We start from the raw sequence: 19,108 nt of genomic DNA, 5'->3' as shown, positions 1-19,108 counted from the left end.
TGACATTTGGAGCAGTGTCACACTTTTTCAGTTTTTCATATTCTCATCTTTGAGGGAAAGGTACCTAAAAAAGTCAAAAATAAAACTTTAGTAACTTACCCATAAAGCAGTGCAGGAATGCTGGCTCACACAGAAATGATTTTCCTGTGAACCAACAAACTGGCACACAGTGCAACCGCTGTCTATGTCTAGGATAACAGAAAGTAGGACATGACGTGGGCTTGGATAAGGCCACTTATAACTATGCCAGTTCTCACTAATGCCAGCTTAACATTTAGCATAATAATAGTGTTCTCATTAGCGGCTACAATTTATAACATTCTTCTCATTGAAATATATATTTAATTATAGATTGGAGGTTTTTTTATGGCAACGCTGATGCAGTCATGTCAGCAGTCATTAATAGTGTGAGACACAATAGGAACGGCACTCACCAAGGAGCTTGGCTGATCCATTAGTTGTGAAGAAACCTTTCCTCGGAGTGAGACTTTGACAGATTCAGCCTGCAGCATGTTTTCACATAGAAGAATGCCTAGGACAAAAATCATCCATCAGCAATGGATTCAGATTGTTCTTAAAATGGAATACCCAAAGAGTGCATAAAAATGAACAAACTGTCCACTTAAATAACAAGATACCTATATATAAAAAATTACTTATTCCAATTTGTATTCCTTAGAATATAATAAAATGTACTTTTAAAATCAGCGCGTGTGAATATCTAAAAAAATAAGAGGTGTTAGCCTATTGTAATCCCCGATACAGCTGCACTCAGACTGGGGACAGGGAGGGGAAGGACTAGAAGCCAACAGGTATGCTGCATACAGATGTGCTGGCTGACAAGGAGCAGTATGAGCAGAGGTGCGATCTGTTGCTGCTTCTTTGCTCTCCAGTGACCGACCGGGGGCAGAGAGGTGACCTAGCATTAAAGTGGAAGAAAGACCTAAGTGTAACTATTCTTAAAAATGTTCCGTCCGCCCTCCTGCTACCTATCCTGGGTATCTGTATAAAAATATCTGTATCAATAAAAATACCTATTTTTAATCTGCACCAGTCCATTTATGATCCTGCCATACTGTCTCAGGCAGCACTTGATAACAGCTAGGAATTCCGGGAGTCGTGACGTCACCCATAGACTCCCATGACCCACCCTTTGATGGTGCTCCCTCCTCTCCTGTGCAGCAGTTGCTCACTGACATAGGAGAACTGGATCTGCGGGGCCATGTGTACAGAGTTGATTAAAAACAGGCAAGTATGTAGGTAAGCACACACATTTTTTAATGCAGGATAGATAGCGGGTGGGGGGGAGAGAACATTTGAAAAAGTAGAAAAGAAAAGCCAGATCACCAGTCTAGCAGCACTAGACTAAATAGATAGAAATATAGACCCTAGGCAGGTACCACGGCACCCATATATGTATTCCAAGTTTGTATTTAGCTGTTTGCCTGTAGTTCAATGTCAAGTGAAAGAGGAACTCACAACAATCAAAAATATACTGTATACTAGTGAACACAGGAAATTATATATATATTGCACACTATACTGTATATACAGTATAAAGTGCACACTGGTGCCCATTCAATTAAACCGAGGAGAAGAAAATGAGTAAAAAGTGAAATTTGTGCCCATAGTGACCAGTCAGAAGTCTTGTTTCATTTTTCCAGAAAATAATATTTAAACCCTGATTAGCTTCTTATTTTCTCTTCTCCAGTTTAAGGTGGAAGTAAACCCCCCCTATCTATTTCAGCCATGGAAGCTGCCATCTTGGCCTCTGTTTAACCTTCAACTGCCATGATGCTGCACATGTGATCAGTTATGACCTCAGCCATTGGATGGTTTGACAGTTTGGTTGAGAGCACAGCCAATGTGACAATTATATTCCCGGCACATGCTGGGAATGTAACTGTTTTTTGAAACTGGTAAATCGATGGGTTTACTTCGGCTTTAATTAAAGTGGAGTTCCGGTCTATTTTGCAACTTTAGTGATTCCTGGAGTGTTCGCTATGCTGATCAACAATTGGGCATTTTCAATATTTTTCGGGGGTCCCTTACCTTATTTTCAGGGCATTTTTGATTGTACTTCCTCCTTCTCCCCCCTCTGTGGCCACAGCCACAGACATCACTTCCGCCTTTGCATGGCATCCTGGGAGCTGTTTGTCATTACTCCCAGGAGGCTGGAATCAGGAAGAACTCCCAGAACACTCCCTGGAATCAGGAAGATGGACACAGCAGATTACACTTCAGATGCCCACATCCAAGATGGCCACACCCAGACAGCATTTTTAAAAGTAATATTTGGACTAAAATCCAATACTGTACACCTTGTAAGTATGAGAAAAGCGGTTCTGTAAAGGGCGATGGATTAGTATTATAGGGGTATTTTTAGTTAAAAAAGGTATTTGAAGCTGGAACTCCGCTTTAAATCAGCAACACATTCATTACACAGGAAATGGGGCGATGGAGCTTAGATTCCCACTGGACTAGAGTAAAGAAGGTGAAGCTAATATCTGTTGTGAGGCACTGTACAAATAGGAGGGATTATCACACATGCATTGGAGAATGGGGACTAGGGTTGTAATGTACATGTGGAGGGCACATAGGGGCTATTAGAAATGTGCTGGGGATTGGCAGCTGAGAGATTACATATATGCAGAAGAATTGGTGCTGAGAGGTTATCTGAGTGCTGAAAGGTTTACCTACATGAGCTGCATACTGGGTACTAAGGGGGTGAACATACACGCCTGGGGACTGAGCACTGAGGAGATAATGCCCATAGGCTGAGGGCTTGGCATTAAGGAGGTTATCATCACATATGTTTAGAAGATTGAGTGCTGAGAGTGTAATGAACCTGAGCTAGGACTGAGTGCTAAAGAATTAATGCTTATATGCTGAGGACACGTCACTAAAGGGTTAATTCACGCTCTGATTATTTTTATTACTAAAGAGGTAGATGCACATGCTTTTAAAGCAGATCACATACACTGCAGACAGGTCACTGAATGCTTCATGCTTTTAAGCTGGGGAACTGAGGGGTTAATGCTTTTTCTTTGGCAGCTGGGATCTCACTGGGGAGAGACCAGTCTGGGTACCAAAGTTGTGATGTCACTGAGAAAAAACTGATTTGCGTGATGAAGGTGTGATGTTACTGAGAAAAAAACTGATCTGTGTGATAAAGGTTTGATGTCACTGATAAAAAAAAACTGATCTGTGTGATAAAGTTGTGATGTCACTGAGAAAAAACTGATCTGTGTGATAAAGGTGTGATGTCACTGAGAAAAAACTGATCTGTGTGATGAAGGTGTGATGTCACTGATAAAAAAAAAACTGATATGTGTGATGAAAGTGTGATGTCACTGAAAAAAACTGATATGTGTAATAAAGGCGTGATGTCACTGATAAAAAAACTGATATGTGTAATAAAGGTGTGATGTCACTGATAAAAAAACTGATATGTGTGATAAAGCAGTGATGTCACTGATAAAAAAAAGTAGATCTGTATGATAAAGGTGTGATGTCACTGATAAAAAACTGATTTGTGTGATAAGGGTGTGATGTCACTGATAAAAAACTGATTTGTGTGATAAGGGTGTGATGTCACTGATAAAAAACTGATTTGTGTGATAAGGGTGTGATGTCACTGATAAAAAACTGATTTGTGTGATAAAGGTGTGATGTCACTGATAAAAAACTGATTTGTGTGATAAGGATGTGATGTCACTGAGAAAAAAAACTGATCTGTGTGATAAAGGTGTGATGTCACTGAGAAAAAAAATGATCTGTGTGATAAAGGTGTGATGTCACTGATAAAGAAAAAATTGATCTGTGTGATAAAGGTGTGATGTCACTGATAAAAAAACTGATTTGTGTGATAAGGGTGTGATGTCACTGATAAAAAACTGATTTGTGTGATAAAGGTGTGATGTCACTGATAAAAAACTGATTTGTGTGATAAGGATGTGATGTCACTGAGAAAAAAAACTGATCTGTGTGATAAAGGTGTGATGTCACTGAGAAAAAAAATGATCTGTGTGATAAAGGTGTGATGTCACTGATAAAGAAAAAATTGATCTGTGTGATAAAGGTGTGATGTCACTGATAAAAAACTGATTTGTGTGATAAAGGTGTGATGTCACTGATAAAAAACTGATCTGTGTGATAAAGGTGTGATGTCGCTGATAAAAAAAACTGATCTGTGTGATAAAGGTGTGATGTCACTGATAAAAAACTGATCTGTGTGATAAAGGTGTGATGTCACTGAGAAAAAACTGATCTGTGTGATAAAGGTGTGATGTCACTGAGAAAAAACTGATCTGTGTGATAAAGGTGTGATGTCACTGATAAAAAAAAATGATTTGTGTGATAAGGGTGTGATGTCACTGAGAAAACACTGATCTGTGTGATAAAGGTGTGATGTCACTGAGAAAAAACTGACCTGTGTGATAAAGGTGTGATGTCACTGAGAAAAAAACTGATCTGTGTGATAAAGGTGTGATGTCACTGATAAAAAAACTGATCTGTGTGATAAAGTTGTGATGTCACTGAGAAAAAACTGATCTGTGTGATAAAGCTGTGATGTCACTGATAAAGAAAAAATTGATCTGTGTGATAAAGGTGTGATGTCACTGATAAAAAACTGATTTGTGTGATAAGGGTGTGATGTCATTGAGAAAAAAACTGATCTGTGTGATAAAGGTGTGATGTCACTGAGAAAAAACTGATCTGTGTGATAAAGGTGTGATGTCACTGATAAAAAAAACTGATTTGTGTGATAAAGGTGTGATGTCACTAAGAAAAAACTGATCTGTGTGATAAAGGTGTGATGTCACTGATAAAAAGCTGATCGGTGTGATAAAGGTGTGATGTCACTGAGAAAAATCTGATCGGTGTGATAAAGGTGTGATGTCACTGAGAAAAATCTGATCGGTGTGATAAAGGTGTGATGTCACTGATAAAAATCTGATCGGTGTGATAAAGGTGTGATGTCACTGATAAAAAGCTGATCGGTGTGATAAAGGTGTGATGTCACTGATAAAAATCTGATCGGTGTGATAAAGGTGTGATGTCACTGATAAAAATCTGATCGGTGTGATAAAGGTGTGATGTCACTGATAAAAATCTGATCGGTGTGATAAAGGTGTGATGTCACTGATAAAAAGCTGATCTGTGTGATAAAGGTGTGATGTCACTGATAAAAAGCTGATCTGTGTGATAAAGGTGTGATGTCACTGATAAAAAGCTGATCGGTGTGATAAAGGTGTGATGTCACTGAGAAAACACTGATCTGTGTGATAAAGGTGTGATGTCACTGATAAAAATCTGATCGGTGTGATAAAGGTGTGATGTCACTGATAAAAATCTGATCGGTGTGATAAAGGTGTGATGTCACTGATAAAAATCTGATCGGTGTGATAAAGGTGTGATGTCACTGATAAAAAGCTGATCTGTGTGATAAAGGTGTGATGTCACTGATAAAAAGCTGATCTGTGTGATAAAGGTGTGATGTCACTGATAAAAAGCTGATCGGTGTGATAAAGGTGTGATGTCACTGAGAAAACACTGATCTGTGTGATAAAGGTGTGATGTCACTGATAAAAATCTGATCGGTGTGATAAAGGTGTGATGTCACTGATAAAAATCTGATCGGTGTGATAAAGGTGTGATGTCACTGATAAAAAGCTGATCTGTGTGATAAAGGTGTGATGTCACTGATAAAAAGCTGATCGGTGTGATAAAGGTGTGATGTCACTGAGAAAACACTGATCTGTGTGATAAAGGTGTGATGTCACTGAGAAAAAAACTGATCGGTGTGATAAAGGTGTGATGTCACTGAGAAAACACTGATCTGTGTGATAAAGGTGTGATGTCACTAGGAGAGGATCAGGGACAGGTTATTTTGCACAATGGCAAAGTGAATTCAGATATTATATACTGTATAAAAAGGATATAGGGTGCAATACAAATGCATGGCAATGGCCTATAAATTGTAAATTTTTTAAAGTGTATATATAGTCCAACTCTAAGCTCCCATTAAATGTTTCCATGCAGTGGGGTCCCCTTTCCACGCAGGCAGGCAGCTAGGGGGGTGCGCTCTGCCCCCGCTTATCAGCGGGGAAGCCAATGCACGGGGCAGGTGGCTCCGATTGCTGCCTGACACCCACGATCGCTCCCCGCTGAGAGAGAAGAAAGGTCAGCTGTTGTAAACACAGCTGACCGTTCTTCTCCCCGGAATGATCACAGAGCACCTGTGATCATTCTATATAGGAACACAGGTCTCTGTGATCATTTCACAAGCCACACCCCCTCACAGTTAGAAACACGCCCCTAGGTAAACATTTAACCCCTTGATCACCCACAGTGTTAACCCCTTTCATTGTTACTGTCATTATTACAGTAACCGTGCATATTTTTAGCACTGATTACTGTAGTAATGTCACTGGTCCCCCCAAAAGTGTCAAAAATGTCAGTCAGGGGTCTGATTTGTCCGCCGCAATGTCGCAGTCCCGCAAAAAAATTGCAGATAGCCGCCATTACTAGTAAAAAAAAAAAAATGACAGAAATCTTTCCCGTAGTTAGTAGACGCAATAACTTTTGCGCAAACCAATCAAAATACGCTTATTGCAATTTTTTTATTTACCAAAAATATGTAGTAGAAAACAAATTGGCCTAAAATGTAAAAAAAAATTTAGATTTTTAAAACATTTTTTGGGAATGTTTTATAGCAAAATGTGAAAATATTGTTTTGTTTTTTTTTCAGAATGGTTGCTCTTTTTTTGTTTATAGCGCAAAAAATAAAAATCGCAGAGGTGATCAAATATCACCAAAAGAAAGCTCTATTTGTGGGGAAAAAAGGGCATCAATTTTATTTAGGAACAGTGTCACACGACCGCGCAATTGTCAGTTAAAGTAATGCAGTGCCAAATCGCAAAATATGGCCTGGTCATTAAGGGGGCAAATCCTTCCGGTCCACAGAACGGGTCTTAGGCCCAACCTCCTCTTCCTCCTCACTGGCTGTTATTGAAAGCATTGGAAGCCAATGGATGCTGCTCCTGTGTTTGAGCCAATGGGGAGGAGGAGAGCCGGGAGAGCCTCTGCTCTCATGCACATCTTTGGATCAAGATCGGGCCCAGGTAGGTATAAGGTGGGGTCTGGGGGATTGGGGGAAGCTGCATGCAGAAGGTTTTTTCCTATAATGCAGAGAATGTATTAAGGTAAAAAAACGTCTGCCTTTAGAACCACTTTATACTCTTCTGCATCAAATGTACAATACCAATTGGTGAAACTGAAGAAATTCTAATTTTATCCAAAATGTAATGAGGCTTGACAGTCTTCTTGTGTGGTTTCAGCAGGAAATCTTTGTGTATATAACATTAATTGTTGATCTTGGTCGAGTTTTGCAGAGAATAACCAGCACATTTTAATTGGCTCGTTTTGAAGCTACACATGCTACAGCATATATCTTTGGTTTAAAAGCATGATTTCTTTATAGCCGTATAATAGGCCTCCAACAGCAGGTTCCTTGTGTCACGCCATATGCAACCCAGTCTACAAAGGCCTTGCAAGCCATTCTCCATCTTTGTAGTAATAGCTTACATATGGTGAACAACACTTACAAGTTCTGTTTCATTACTGTGCAATTACCAGAGAACCCTCTATAATGAGCAGCCCGAAACGAATCTAGCGCTCACTTCCATTGTTTATTAGTGTATAAAGTAAAACGAGACTGACGGTGTTTATTGTGAACACATTGCTAGAAATAACTTTTGGCTATGTTTGGTTTAATTGTTTAGCAACAAACGATATTATTTATTCATTTCAGTCCTTTGATTTTTACAAAACCAAAACCATGACATCTTTATGGGGTGATTCAGTCCATCCAATAGTGATATTTTATTTATAGGTGGAGCCCGAAGGAAAAGGGTATACACGGGGGGGGGGGGGGAAAGCTGACATCCCTGCATCCACATAAGCAATGTGGATGCAGGGATCCCCCCACCACCCTATTGTATTCTGACAGCGGGATGCCCCCCTCCCCTGCCAGAATGTACAGATCAGCACAGCCATTGGCTGTAAGCACTGATCGACTTCTGGTTTTCCAGCAGGACCGTTCAGCAGAAGCTGGTCTAAGGACTGGCTTGTGTTAGACAGACAGCGATACACACAGAAAGCAGTTCAGCCAATTCCATGTATACCAACTTATATACAGTAGAAGCATGAACTCCCTACCGAAAGTCCTGATCCGATTCTTGTCAATTTGAATTATTGTGGCTTTGTGTGATCAATGTGTGTTGCAACATGTCCTGTTGCATTTGCCAGAATGCCATTAATGTAAATATTGCCAGAATACCATAAACACAATAATATTGCCAAAATCAATAAAGAATATATTCATTAGGGAGAGTGGGACACATTTATAATGGGCATAGCAGGTATGCATACCTACAAATACTGCAAGATATCAAACACTGATATTTCACCAACCTAATGATTACATCATGATTATGTAGATGTATTCTGAGGGGAATGGGAACAATCAAGGCTAAACGTTATCACCCATGAAAATAAAAATGTGTATACAAAATTATAAACAAAATAAAAAATAAAAATCACGCAGCTTTGAGGCTCGGTTCACACTTGTGCGATGCGGGAAGGCTGCGAATTCGCAGCCTGTTCCCACATCACATCCGCACATCTGGCAGTTCCCACTGCCATATGCGATACACAGGGGGTGTCAATTAAATGTTAATGACACCCCCAGTTTGATCGCATATCGTAGTGCAATCTGACAGTTCGCACAGGATCGGATCGCACAAGTGTGAACCACTGTGCGATCCGATCCTGATGCGGCTGAAAAAAAGGGTCCTGTGTATATTTGGTGCGGATACAGTGCGAATTCAGCCATACAAAGTGTATGGCTGAATTCGCATCCGCACATGAGATCGCATGTAATTAAGGAGCAGTGCGCTCCGAATTACATGCGATCTCCGCAGCCGCAATGATGTGAACCGGCTCTAAACAATATTAGTGAAGTGTGGGATTCTAAAAAAAAAATAAACATTCATACTTCATCATCTAGGTCTTACTGGCGGCCCTCCAGCTGTTGCGGAACTACAAGTCCCATAAGGCATTGCAGGGCTGACAGTCACAAGCATGACTCCCACAGGCAGAGGCATGATGGGATAGTTCCACAACAGCTGTAGGGCTGCCAGTTTGACACCCCCACCTGAATAAAAAAAAATCTCCAAAAGGGGTCAACAAAAACAGCTGGGGGAATATCCAGCTTTTCCAGAACCCTAAGGGCTCTCTCACATGGGCGATCCGATCAGATCCGCCTGTCAGTTTTTTAGGCGGATCTGATCGGATCCTCCATGCAGCTCCGCTGACACCCGCTGCCATCCGCATCCGATCCTGTCCCTATTTTTCCATCCGTTCAGTAATCGGATCGGATGAGAGCGGACAGGCGGTCCGCTCTCATCCGATCCCCCATAGAGGGCAGTGGGGGCTGAGACACCTCCCTCTCCGCTCTGCAAGCAGAGACGGAGCTGTCATCCGCCGGCTGAGCAACACGGATCCGCCTACGGAGGCGGACCGTGTGAAAGAGGCCTAAGATTTACCCCTTTGGAATTTTGTTTATTTAAGCCACAAGCTGAACAATTAATTTAGGAAGAAGAAAAAAAACAAGAATTTAAAAAGTTAAACAGATAGATTGGTGAAATTTCTAGAGCATTCATATTGTATTTAGCACTAAAAATATTGATATTCCTACTTCAGGCTTCCTAATTATGCTATTTGGAGAGATCCCTACTTTTCCTAACTACTTCTCAAAGCACATATGAAAACTGGTATAGTAACTCCATTAAGATACATTATTACTCTGCAAACTCCATTATATCCACAAGGTGGGTGCAGAATATAGGGAACCATCTTTGCTATGTGGAAGGATCTGATGCAAGGGGATGCTTTTAGTTTACATTGCATTTACACTCTTGATAAAAGTTTTTTTTAATTCCTAAACCACATTTTCTTGATATAAGCGCAGTCTAGAAAGCTTTGCATTGATTGTGGATCTAGGATTTTGTTGTAATTCTATAACAATGCACAGCATGTCATCCTGCTGTGACAGCACACAACATGCTCACTAACCTATCACTGTTTTCATTAAAGATTTTCAAAGAGAATTTTATAGCCAGCGCTACATGTATTTTTCAGCCAGATGTGTTTAACTAGATGTGGTTTTAAAAAAAAAAAAAATGTAAAAACCATTTCTTAAGTGTCATCCGCTCAGACATCCTTCGCTGGCAGTCACAAAGACAAGCGTGGCTCTAACTAAAAGCAAGTCTAGTGCAGATGATGAGATCCAGTTGTATGTGTTCATTAAAGAATTGCATGCATGCCAAGGATTGCCTCAGTGACTAGTGAACCAATTTGCTCTCCAAACCGTCAGAACAAGAATAGGAGCAGTGAACACAAATAATTCCAAACATTTCTCACCCTGTTCAGAAACAGTTATACATTTCCCTGTTTTAGGTGGAACTTTGCTGTTACTGCTATAAAAAGCCCCAGAAAGTAGAATTGGAGTTTCAGTTTACCAATCTGGCGTTCATTTTTTTTAACAATTGGGACAGTAAACTGTTTTAATGTGATTGTTTGCTATGGGCAGACCATGATTTGATTCATTACATGCCTGCCTCTAGGACTACAACATTTTAGGGGGTGGCAGCCTTATTTGATATAATTAGATTGTATCACTGTTAATGTTTTTCTACACCCACAAGGGCACTATAGTAGGAACATTTTTTTTAAATTCTTCATTTAAGGGTATGTATTGTGAAAATGACAGTAATAATACAAAGTAGCCTTAAAGTAGCGACATTAAGTCTGGTCATAAAGTAAAGAGGTGAGTCCCGCGCTGTCTGGGAAAGTATGTGGTGGAGTTAAAACCTTCCCAGATGCTGCATGTATCAGTACTGAAACCATGCAGTGTAAAAGCTAATAGTAAGGGATGGGGGATACTGCGCTTCTAGGAAGTATTAAGATAAGTATAAAGGTGACTACGCAATTAAAATGTAAAAAAAGTGATTATATACAATAAATAAAGTATGATATTAAATAATAGTGCAATGGTGTAAACGATAATAATCAGTGGTGCTTATAATACCATAAACATCATCAGATATAAAGTTCAATAGTGAATTCCAAAATACAATAAGTATATAAGAATATATATATATATATATATATATATATATATATAAATATATATAATAAAATTCTTCTCTTAATAAATAACTATAAAGACCAATATAGTGACAGGTACAAAGTGCCCCGGACAACAAAAGAAGTTCACAAGTGAAGAATCCACTTCATCAATTCCTGTATCCGGGTGAATAGACTATCAAATAGGTGTTGTCCCTCCACCTAACACCATATACGTGAAATGTGGGGTGCTTCTTCTCACTCGTGTACCCCTATAGTGGTACTAAGCGCTCACCTCCATAGCTAAGAACATGCACCTTGTTAAACAAGCAGGGACTTATCTCCACTCCTACTCCGCTTCTCCACTCTTACTCTGGTATCTCTGGTATCCAGAAACAGTCTAGGATGGATCAGCCTTATAAGCCTCCAAGGGGCCGACGTATCTCGGATTTAAAAAAGGCTCACAATAGTGCAATACTGTCTTGTAAAATCAATTTTTATTCCAAATAAATAAAAGCAACTCACATTTTGTGCTATAAAAACAGCGCCTTTGGTTTGAATCACAGGGAAGGAATCGCTGTCTTCACATCCGCGTGTATTCGTCACTTCCGGTATAGCGTCCCTACGCGTTACGCCACTTCCGCTCACGTGGCTTCTTCAGGGAATCCCAGTCTTTGTTTGAAGCACACCTAGTGGAATTTTATAGCTTAATATGAGGGAAAGGGCATATATAATGCCCTGAGGTGGGAAAGAGAGGGTAAGGGAGGGGGGGGAGGGAGAGGAGAAAACGAGGTAAGAGGGAGGAGAGGAAAAAAAAAGAGGGGGGGAAGAGAGAGAAATATGTGAGAGATCTAAAGTGGAGGTTCACCCTATCCTTCCTACGTGTACGGAAAATTGGTTAAGAGTAGGTCAGGTAGTCGTCTGTTAAATGAAACAGATCCCAATGAATCCAGCGTGCTTTGTGTTCCTCTGTCCTGTCCCTGAACCATTATTTTTTAATCATCAAGTCAATGTTGACTCCTGGAAATGACATTGAGTTTTTCTAGAATGATCTCTCATCTGTTTGGGTCTTAAGTCTTTGCAATAGTATGTTCATAATATCTGAGACTTTATTGAGTCACCATATTCATATTTATAAGAAACAATAAGGAACCAATATTTTATTACATGTAATTACATAGTATATAGGATTCCTAAACAATACGGCCACATCGATTTATAGTTATGGGAGCTATAAACCTGAGCCCTCAGTATGCAAAAGTAGTTATACCCCCAGGGGGGCGAATATGTTCATACATGAAGAGGAACTTCACATTACCTAGGTTTCCCTAAATCTCAACTCTAATACTTGTCCTTGTATGATAGTAAAAATAAATCAAAGCTTATTAATCTATTGAGACCAGCATTGTCTTCCTTACATCTGAAATTTTCATTGCACTGCCCTGCTTCAGTGTTGCCACCTTGAAACTCCTGTTCAGAGAGATCTCTCACATGGACAAATACACCATGGATCTTTTCCAGGTCCCAAATACCTTTACAGAAACCTACAGCATGCCTGCCCGAAAATCTTACTCATGCGTAGACATACGAGCCACTGCCATGCCCTATATCATATGCCCTATCGTACACTGAATCAATCTGTGACATGGCATTCCAGCAGGCAGCAGGTGGCCAACCTACATTATCCTCACCCAGGCAAAGAATCAGAAAGTGATACTGTTAAAGACATAAAAACGTTTTTACATTTCCTAAGATTAAAAAAGTATGTGCAACGGTCTAAGGGTGGGGTCATTTCATGGGTTAAGGCCTGCTTTAATGAAAGAGGAAAGTTCAACAAACATATTATTATAAGTATATATAAAATACCTAATCATATTTTAATTATACATGTGTCATTATGAAATTCATTGACTTTTTCAGCAAAAATAACATGACATCATGCTTCAGAGAAAATTGCTAATGACTGCTAGCCAAGTCTGATCCCTTACCCCAAGTTACCTCCAAATTACACATATGCAGTGTATACATTTACATATATTGGGTGGCATTGTTGTAAAGTATGCATAGTTTTTGCACCTAATATTTACACCTAATTCACAAAACTTAGATATTTATCGCAAGGTCCATGTCAGACTCAAGATCCTGTCACTGGCAGGACAGGAATGACAGGATTGCTATAAAGGTCTAAACAGGGTATAGAAACCCTCACTTTTTTCCACGTGTTCATTTCTTGGTGGCCAGATAAGTGAAAAGTCACTCTTTTGCTTGTGATTCACATTCTGCAGTGTTTTCCTCAACGTGGGAACAATGTCTCACTCATCCAGACAGCAATTTACTGACCCATGGATGTAAACAAGTATTTCCAGTTTTTAGTAATCTTTCTGATAGCATGTCCTCACCAATGAGTGAATCATAATCGTGACATAACCCCCCTAAAGTAAATGACCATCATTCTAGTATGAGGCTTAGATAGAGGAGGGAAGGGTGTGAATTAAAACTCTATCATGTTTTTTTTTTTTTTTTTTTAATGCTCCCTCAGAGGGGGGGGGGGGGTGTCATTGACACCTTGGGCTCACAGGAAGTGGAATGAAAGACACTGGGCATCATTCATCCCAGAAGACCAGAAGAGGACCAAACTAGATCTCAGAGCACTGAGTCTGTGAGAGAAAGGTGAGTATTTGTTTTAGAGCTGATGTTTTTATCCCCTAAAATTGATTTTAAAAAAAAATTGAAACTAGACTTTATTGCAACAACAAAAACAAGAGCAAGCATATAACTATTTTAGGTCACATAAAAGAAAAAAAACACTTTGCTTCACCCAAAAACTGGCTGATGTGGAGCATGGAAAATAGTTGGCGGCCAACTTTCTCTATCTATATACTCTTTCCAGACACAGGTACAAAAAGTCCCTTCTGATACACCTTTAAATGCAGCAAGAGTATGCATACTCATTGCTTGGAAGCATCTTTCAGCTTATGAATGAGATCAGACATATGGAAGACCTGACTGTCTCCCTTAACCACTTAAGCCCCGGAAGATTTTGCCCCCTTCCTGACCAGGGCCTATTTTGCGATTCGGCACTGCGTGATTTTAACGGACAATTGCGTGGTCGTGCGACGCTGTACCTAAACAAATTTGGCGTCCTTTTTTTCCCACAAACAGAGCTTTCTTTTGGTGGTATTTGATCACCTGTGCGATTTTTTGATCATGCGCTATAAACAAAAAAAGAGCGTAAATTTTGCAAAAATAACAATATTTTTCACATTTTTTTATATGAAATTCCCCCCAAAAAAATGTAAAAATCTAAATTTTTTAACATTTTAGGCCAATTTTTTTTTACCATATGTTTGGTAAAAAAAATCGCAAAAAGCGTATTTTGATTGGTTTGCGCAAAAGTTATTGCGTTTACTAACAAAGGGAAAGATTTTTGTCATTTTTGTTGTTTTTTTTTTTAGCGCGTAATGGCGGCGATCTGCGATTTTTTTTTTTTTTTGCGGGACTCCGACATTGGGGCGGACAGATCGGACCCTTGACTGACATTTTTGACACTTTTGGGGTTACCAGTGACATTACTACAGTAATCAATGCTATATATATGCACTGTTACTGTAAAAATGACACTGGCGGTGAAGGAGTAAACTGTATTGGAGAGGGAGGGGTTAAGTGTGTCCTAGGGGCGTGCTTCTAACTGTGATTGGCTGTGGCTTGATGTGTAAGAACAGTGATCAACGGTCCTACATAGTAGAACCGTTTGATCATCATTCTTACACAGGGAGAACTGACAGGCAGCTTTGTTTACACTAGCAGTCTGCCTTTCTCCCGCTGTCACGGACGATCGCAAGGGCCCGGCGGACGTTGGGGGGTCCGTGACCGCGCGGGAGTGGGAGCGCGCCTCCGGCCGCGCGTGCTCCCTCCCAAAACCCTTACAGGCTAGCGACGTAGCCCTACGTTACTCTGCCTGTGAGGGGCTGACTGCCGACGTAAATAGTCGTGCGGCAGTCGGCAAGTGATTAAACACCAGAAGGAAACATTTCGAGAAGCATATGTTTACTAGGTTGAATTCACATGCTTCTATGAATACAGTCATGTACGGTTGTTTTTTCTTCACTCTTGACCACTCATAAGGGCCTCCACCATTCTCTCCCTCCCTTCTGACCCAGTAAACTTGCTTCCTTCTGTGTTCTTCTTTCCTTTCCGGTTATTTTCATTCCCCCTTCCCTTTTTCCCCAGTCTGGACTCTCTCCTATACTACTCTATTTCTGTTCTTGCCTCTAAACCTGCCTTCTTTGCTGTTTTTAAAATGTAAAAAAAACTAAAGCATGGATGGTGTCTCTTCCCACACTGTTCCAGAGATGTCTTCTACATATACAAATCACACACTACTATACATGCAGCCATGCTGGATGACACTGCTTAGCTGTCATTCAGACTATGGATTGTCTTAAATAACTTGGTACTCTCATATGTGTTGAGCTGGTTGTCCTCCTAACGACAATGCAATGTGTTGTATTGCTATCTGTGATTGTGAAAATAACCTTCCTGTAAATACTGCAGCAATAGGAATATTTGCTTACTGAAATTGCACAATTCATTCCATTTAATACTATGAGCATGAAGTAAAGAATGAAGATTGTTTTTTTATTTCATCCTCACCATTTCATAAACCTAGAGTAAAGATTTTTTCCTGGGGGCACATGGAGGTTAGCGCTTTATAATTGTTTCCATCGTCAGCGTTTCCCTGCCAGGAGGAGGCAAAAATGGTAACCTGGCATTTTCTGCTGTTCCTTCCAAAGCAAATGATGACATATTTTGCTGATTGTCAGGTAGCTGGCAGGACTAGGCAGAACTGTGTTGTTTTTCTTTTCGCTAGCTTGCAATGTGTTTAACATATGTTTCTCTGGGCTAAATTGTCATAAATAGCAGGGATAATGAGGCAGCTATTATACTTGAAACTCTTACAGCACCAGAGCTGGAATAAGGCTGCGGAATTGTTCTCCTGATTAAATTATTATGTTCTCGTGATATAATGCAAAAAGTATCCCAATTAATTGGAAATGACTACTGAGAAGTGTTGCAGGTCTGTCCAGCAGGAAGTCAAACCAAGCGTGAATTCTCTGGTTTGGCGATTCCTCGAGCTTTTATCTGGATGAGCTGGAATGTATATCATGCCTTTGCTGCCTTTAAAACAAAAAATGCTTTGATTTATGGTTCAGTAATTATCAGTAGATTATCTCTGATGGTTCTAGAATGTTTTCTTATAAAAAGTGAGAGAGTGGAACATTCTGTCTCTCTGCACATTGTTTGAATAAATAAATGTACCATAGCTGTATGCCCTCGAAGAACTGTAAATTATCTGTATAAGATCCCCAGAGGCTGAATAGTCCATGTGTCCTCTTTGTTTCCATTAGGTAGGATGTACATGTTTGAAATTTATATTTTCAGTCCCAAATTTATTTTTTATTTTTTTTTTTTTTTACGATGGCAATTTAAGGCACCCACTAGCCTCTTGTATTACTTTAGGACTAAAAAAAAAAAAAAAAAAAAACAGGGGGATCACCACCTAGTAAAACTTTGTGGTAGCTTCAGCAGAACCAGGAAGTCAGGTGGAGTTATCACAAAACTATTGGTGATCTTGGATTCTGCTCTGGATCCAGTCCAAACCCAAGTTTGGCTGAACCCAGAAGTCAGCTATCAGGGTTTGGCCAATGAGCTGCAAGTAAGGAATTTTCAACCCACAGCTGCATGTACAGAAAGGGGTGGGTATGCTTGACCTAATATGGCCAGATTTGATCAATGACATTGACTGGGGTAAAGAATCCTCTGTCTGCAGCTCATTGGCCCAGGAATGACAGCTGCCTTTCAAGTTCAGCCGAACTCAAGCTCATTATTACTTACTTAAGACTAATGTTGAGATTGGGTTTGACTTTGGTCCAACCCATTTTCAGTCAAAGACAAAAGTCAGCTGTCAATAGCAGACCAATGAACTGCAAGGACTTCCCTGTACAGACAACTGCATGTACACAAAGGCTTGGGGATTCTCACGACAACAATGACCTAAAATAACCACAGGATTTGGCCGAACGTAATCTCATCACTACTCAAAACTAGGGATGAGCTTGTGGCCAGTGTAGGACAATGATGTCATGAGCATCCCCTCCCTTTTTTGTACATGAAACTACGGGGTGGGGTGTATCCCGGCCGCAGCTGATTGGCCTAGGAATGATACCTGCCTCACTTGTCCATTATTGAAGTGTAAACTGAACCAAAGTTTATTACTACTCAAGACTAGAGTTGCTATGCGGTAGCCAATGAGTGATTTAGCCCACCAGAGTTTTGTATGTCAGTTTTAACCTTCTCTCTATTGCAGGCCCTAAAGAGTCCCCAATCGACTCTATTAGTCTATCTGTACACATATTTAGGCTATGATAAATCTATCTACTAAATCTTATCTCCTATTGGTTTAAGAGGATTCCTGCCATCTGAAGATCTCTTGATAATATTGCTGTGCTTACAGGGGATTTTGGTAACCCCTTATTATGAGTGAAGTCTCAAATAGTGCTCAAATGATGTGTGGGGGCAACTTATGCTCATATCTGAGTGGTTAGCATTTTTACATTGAAGCTCTGGCTCCTTAATTTTAATCTATTGTGAGGCACGATCTGCATGCTATTTCCATGTCTGTATTGGTTTCCTCCAGTTGCTCCAACTTCCACCCATATTTTTCATACATGCTGATAGATATGTTTGCTTCTTCCATTTTGGCCTGTGTGTGGTTGGAACTTTAAATTGTGAGCTTTGGGGGACAGGGCTGTTTCAAATGAATCAAAGTACTCTGATAAAAATGCCAATAAATCATGTCAGTGCTGGACAAAAATGTGTAAGCAATGATTGTCCTCAGTACACTAGGATCCATTTGACTGAAGATAAACTTTTATAGTACATGGTGCATGTACTATATTTAATGCAGAGAAGGCAATATTCATTATATATCTTGTCTGGAAAAGGAAAGTGCATTAACATAAGAAATGGTCGCAAAAAGAAACAGAAGCAAATGATGAAGTTAAAAAGATTATTGTTCAAGCCATGTCCAGGCTGCATGGCATTTACTAAGAATTTCATATGTATATATATATCATTTGGTTGTTAAGTATTTCTTTCTCTTGTCTAGGTATATGAACACCAAGATGGAAGCAAGTCACTAAAGCTTGGAGACTTTGGACTGGCCACTGTGGTGGATGGACCTCTATACACTGTGTGTGGAACCCCAACATATGTAGCTCCTGAAATAATTGCAGAAACTGGGTAAAGTATTAGTAACTGATTAAAAAACCAAGCCACTTAACAAAATGCCTTTTCTGCAATATTATTGTTCCTTCTCTGTCACTGAGTTCATAAGTATATTCTGCACCATGCAGCTTTATGAAAGTTACAATTATACTGTGAAAGGTTATAGCTAGAAACAATATTTACAAAAAATAGTACACTATTCACTATAACGCATTCATAATGCAATTGCATGTGTGAAATTTGTCACAACAACCATCTGTAATTCATATATAATCATGTACGACTAGTAGATAAAGTGTATGAACCTAAGTCAATGCAGGGGCTGTACTGTAATGGAACCCTAGGGTTTCTTCAGAGGTTGTTTTAGGCTCTTCCAGCTGTGGTTGATTGATCTCCCATCTTATGGTGTCTTCATAGTTTCAGGGACAATAGCACTTGACAGAGCCAGCAACATAACTCCAATGATTGTTTTAGCTGTCTATAAGGGTGGCATTCTGACCATCAATGAAGGAATGGGATTCTTCCCACTACCAATGAATTTGTTAAACTAGGGGTTCCTGAAGACCTTAAAACTATTTTCGTTTCTCTGGGGAAAAAGCTTGAGAAAGGCTGTGCTATACTGCCAGTA

At 39.9% G+C, this 19,108-nt stretch overlaps 1 protein-coding gene across 4 annotated transcripts in view; it reads left to right on the top strand.

The window, feature by feature from the left end:
- The window catches only part of DCLK1 (doublecortin like kinase 1), a 518,012-nt gene that overhangs the window by 426,850 nt on the left and 72,054 nt on the right, over positions 1-19,108 (top strand). For all 4 annotated transcript variants that reach the window (XM_082246215.1, XM_082246216.1, XM_082246217.1 and 1 more), the window contains one exon: positions 18,362-18,495. In XM_082246215.1, coding sequence (XP_082102341.1) covers positions 18,362-18,495 — 134 coding nt within the window. The remainder of the gene's footprint in view (positions 1-18,361; positions 18,496-19,108) is intronic.

The sequence above is a fragment of the Pelophylax lessonae genome (assembly GCF_965119305.1).
Source record: "Pelophylax lessonae genome assembly, chromosome: 2".
NCBI classification, from domain to species: Eukaryota; Metazoa; Chordata; class Amphibia; order Anura; family Ranidae; genus Pelophylax; species Pelophylax lessonae.
This window is presented reverse-complemented; position numbering and strand designations above follow the sequence as displayed.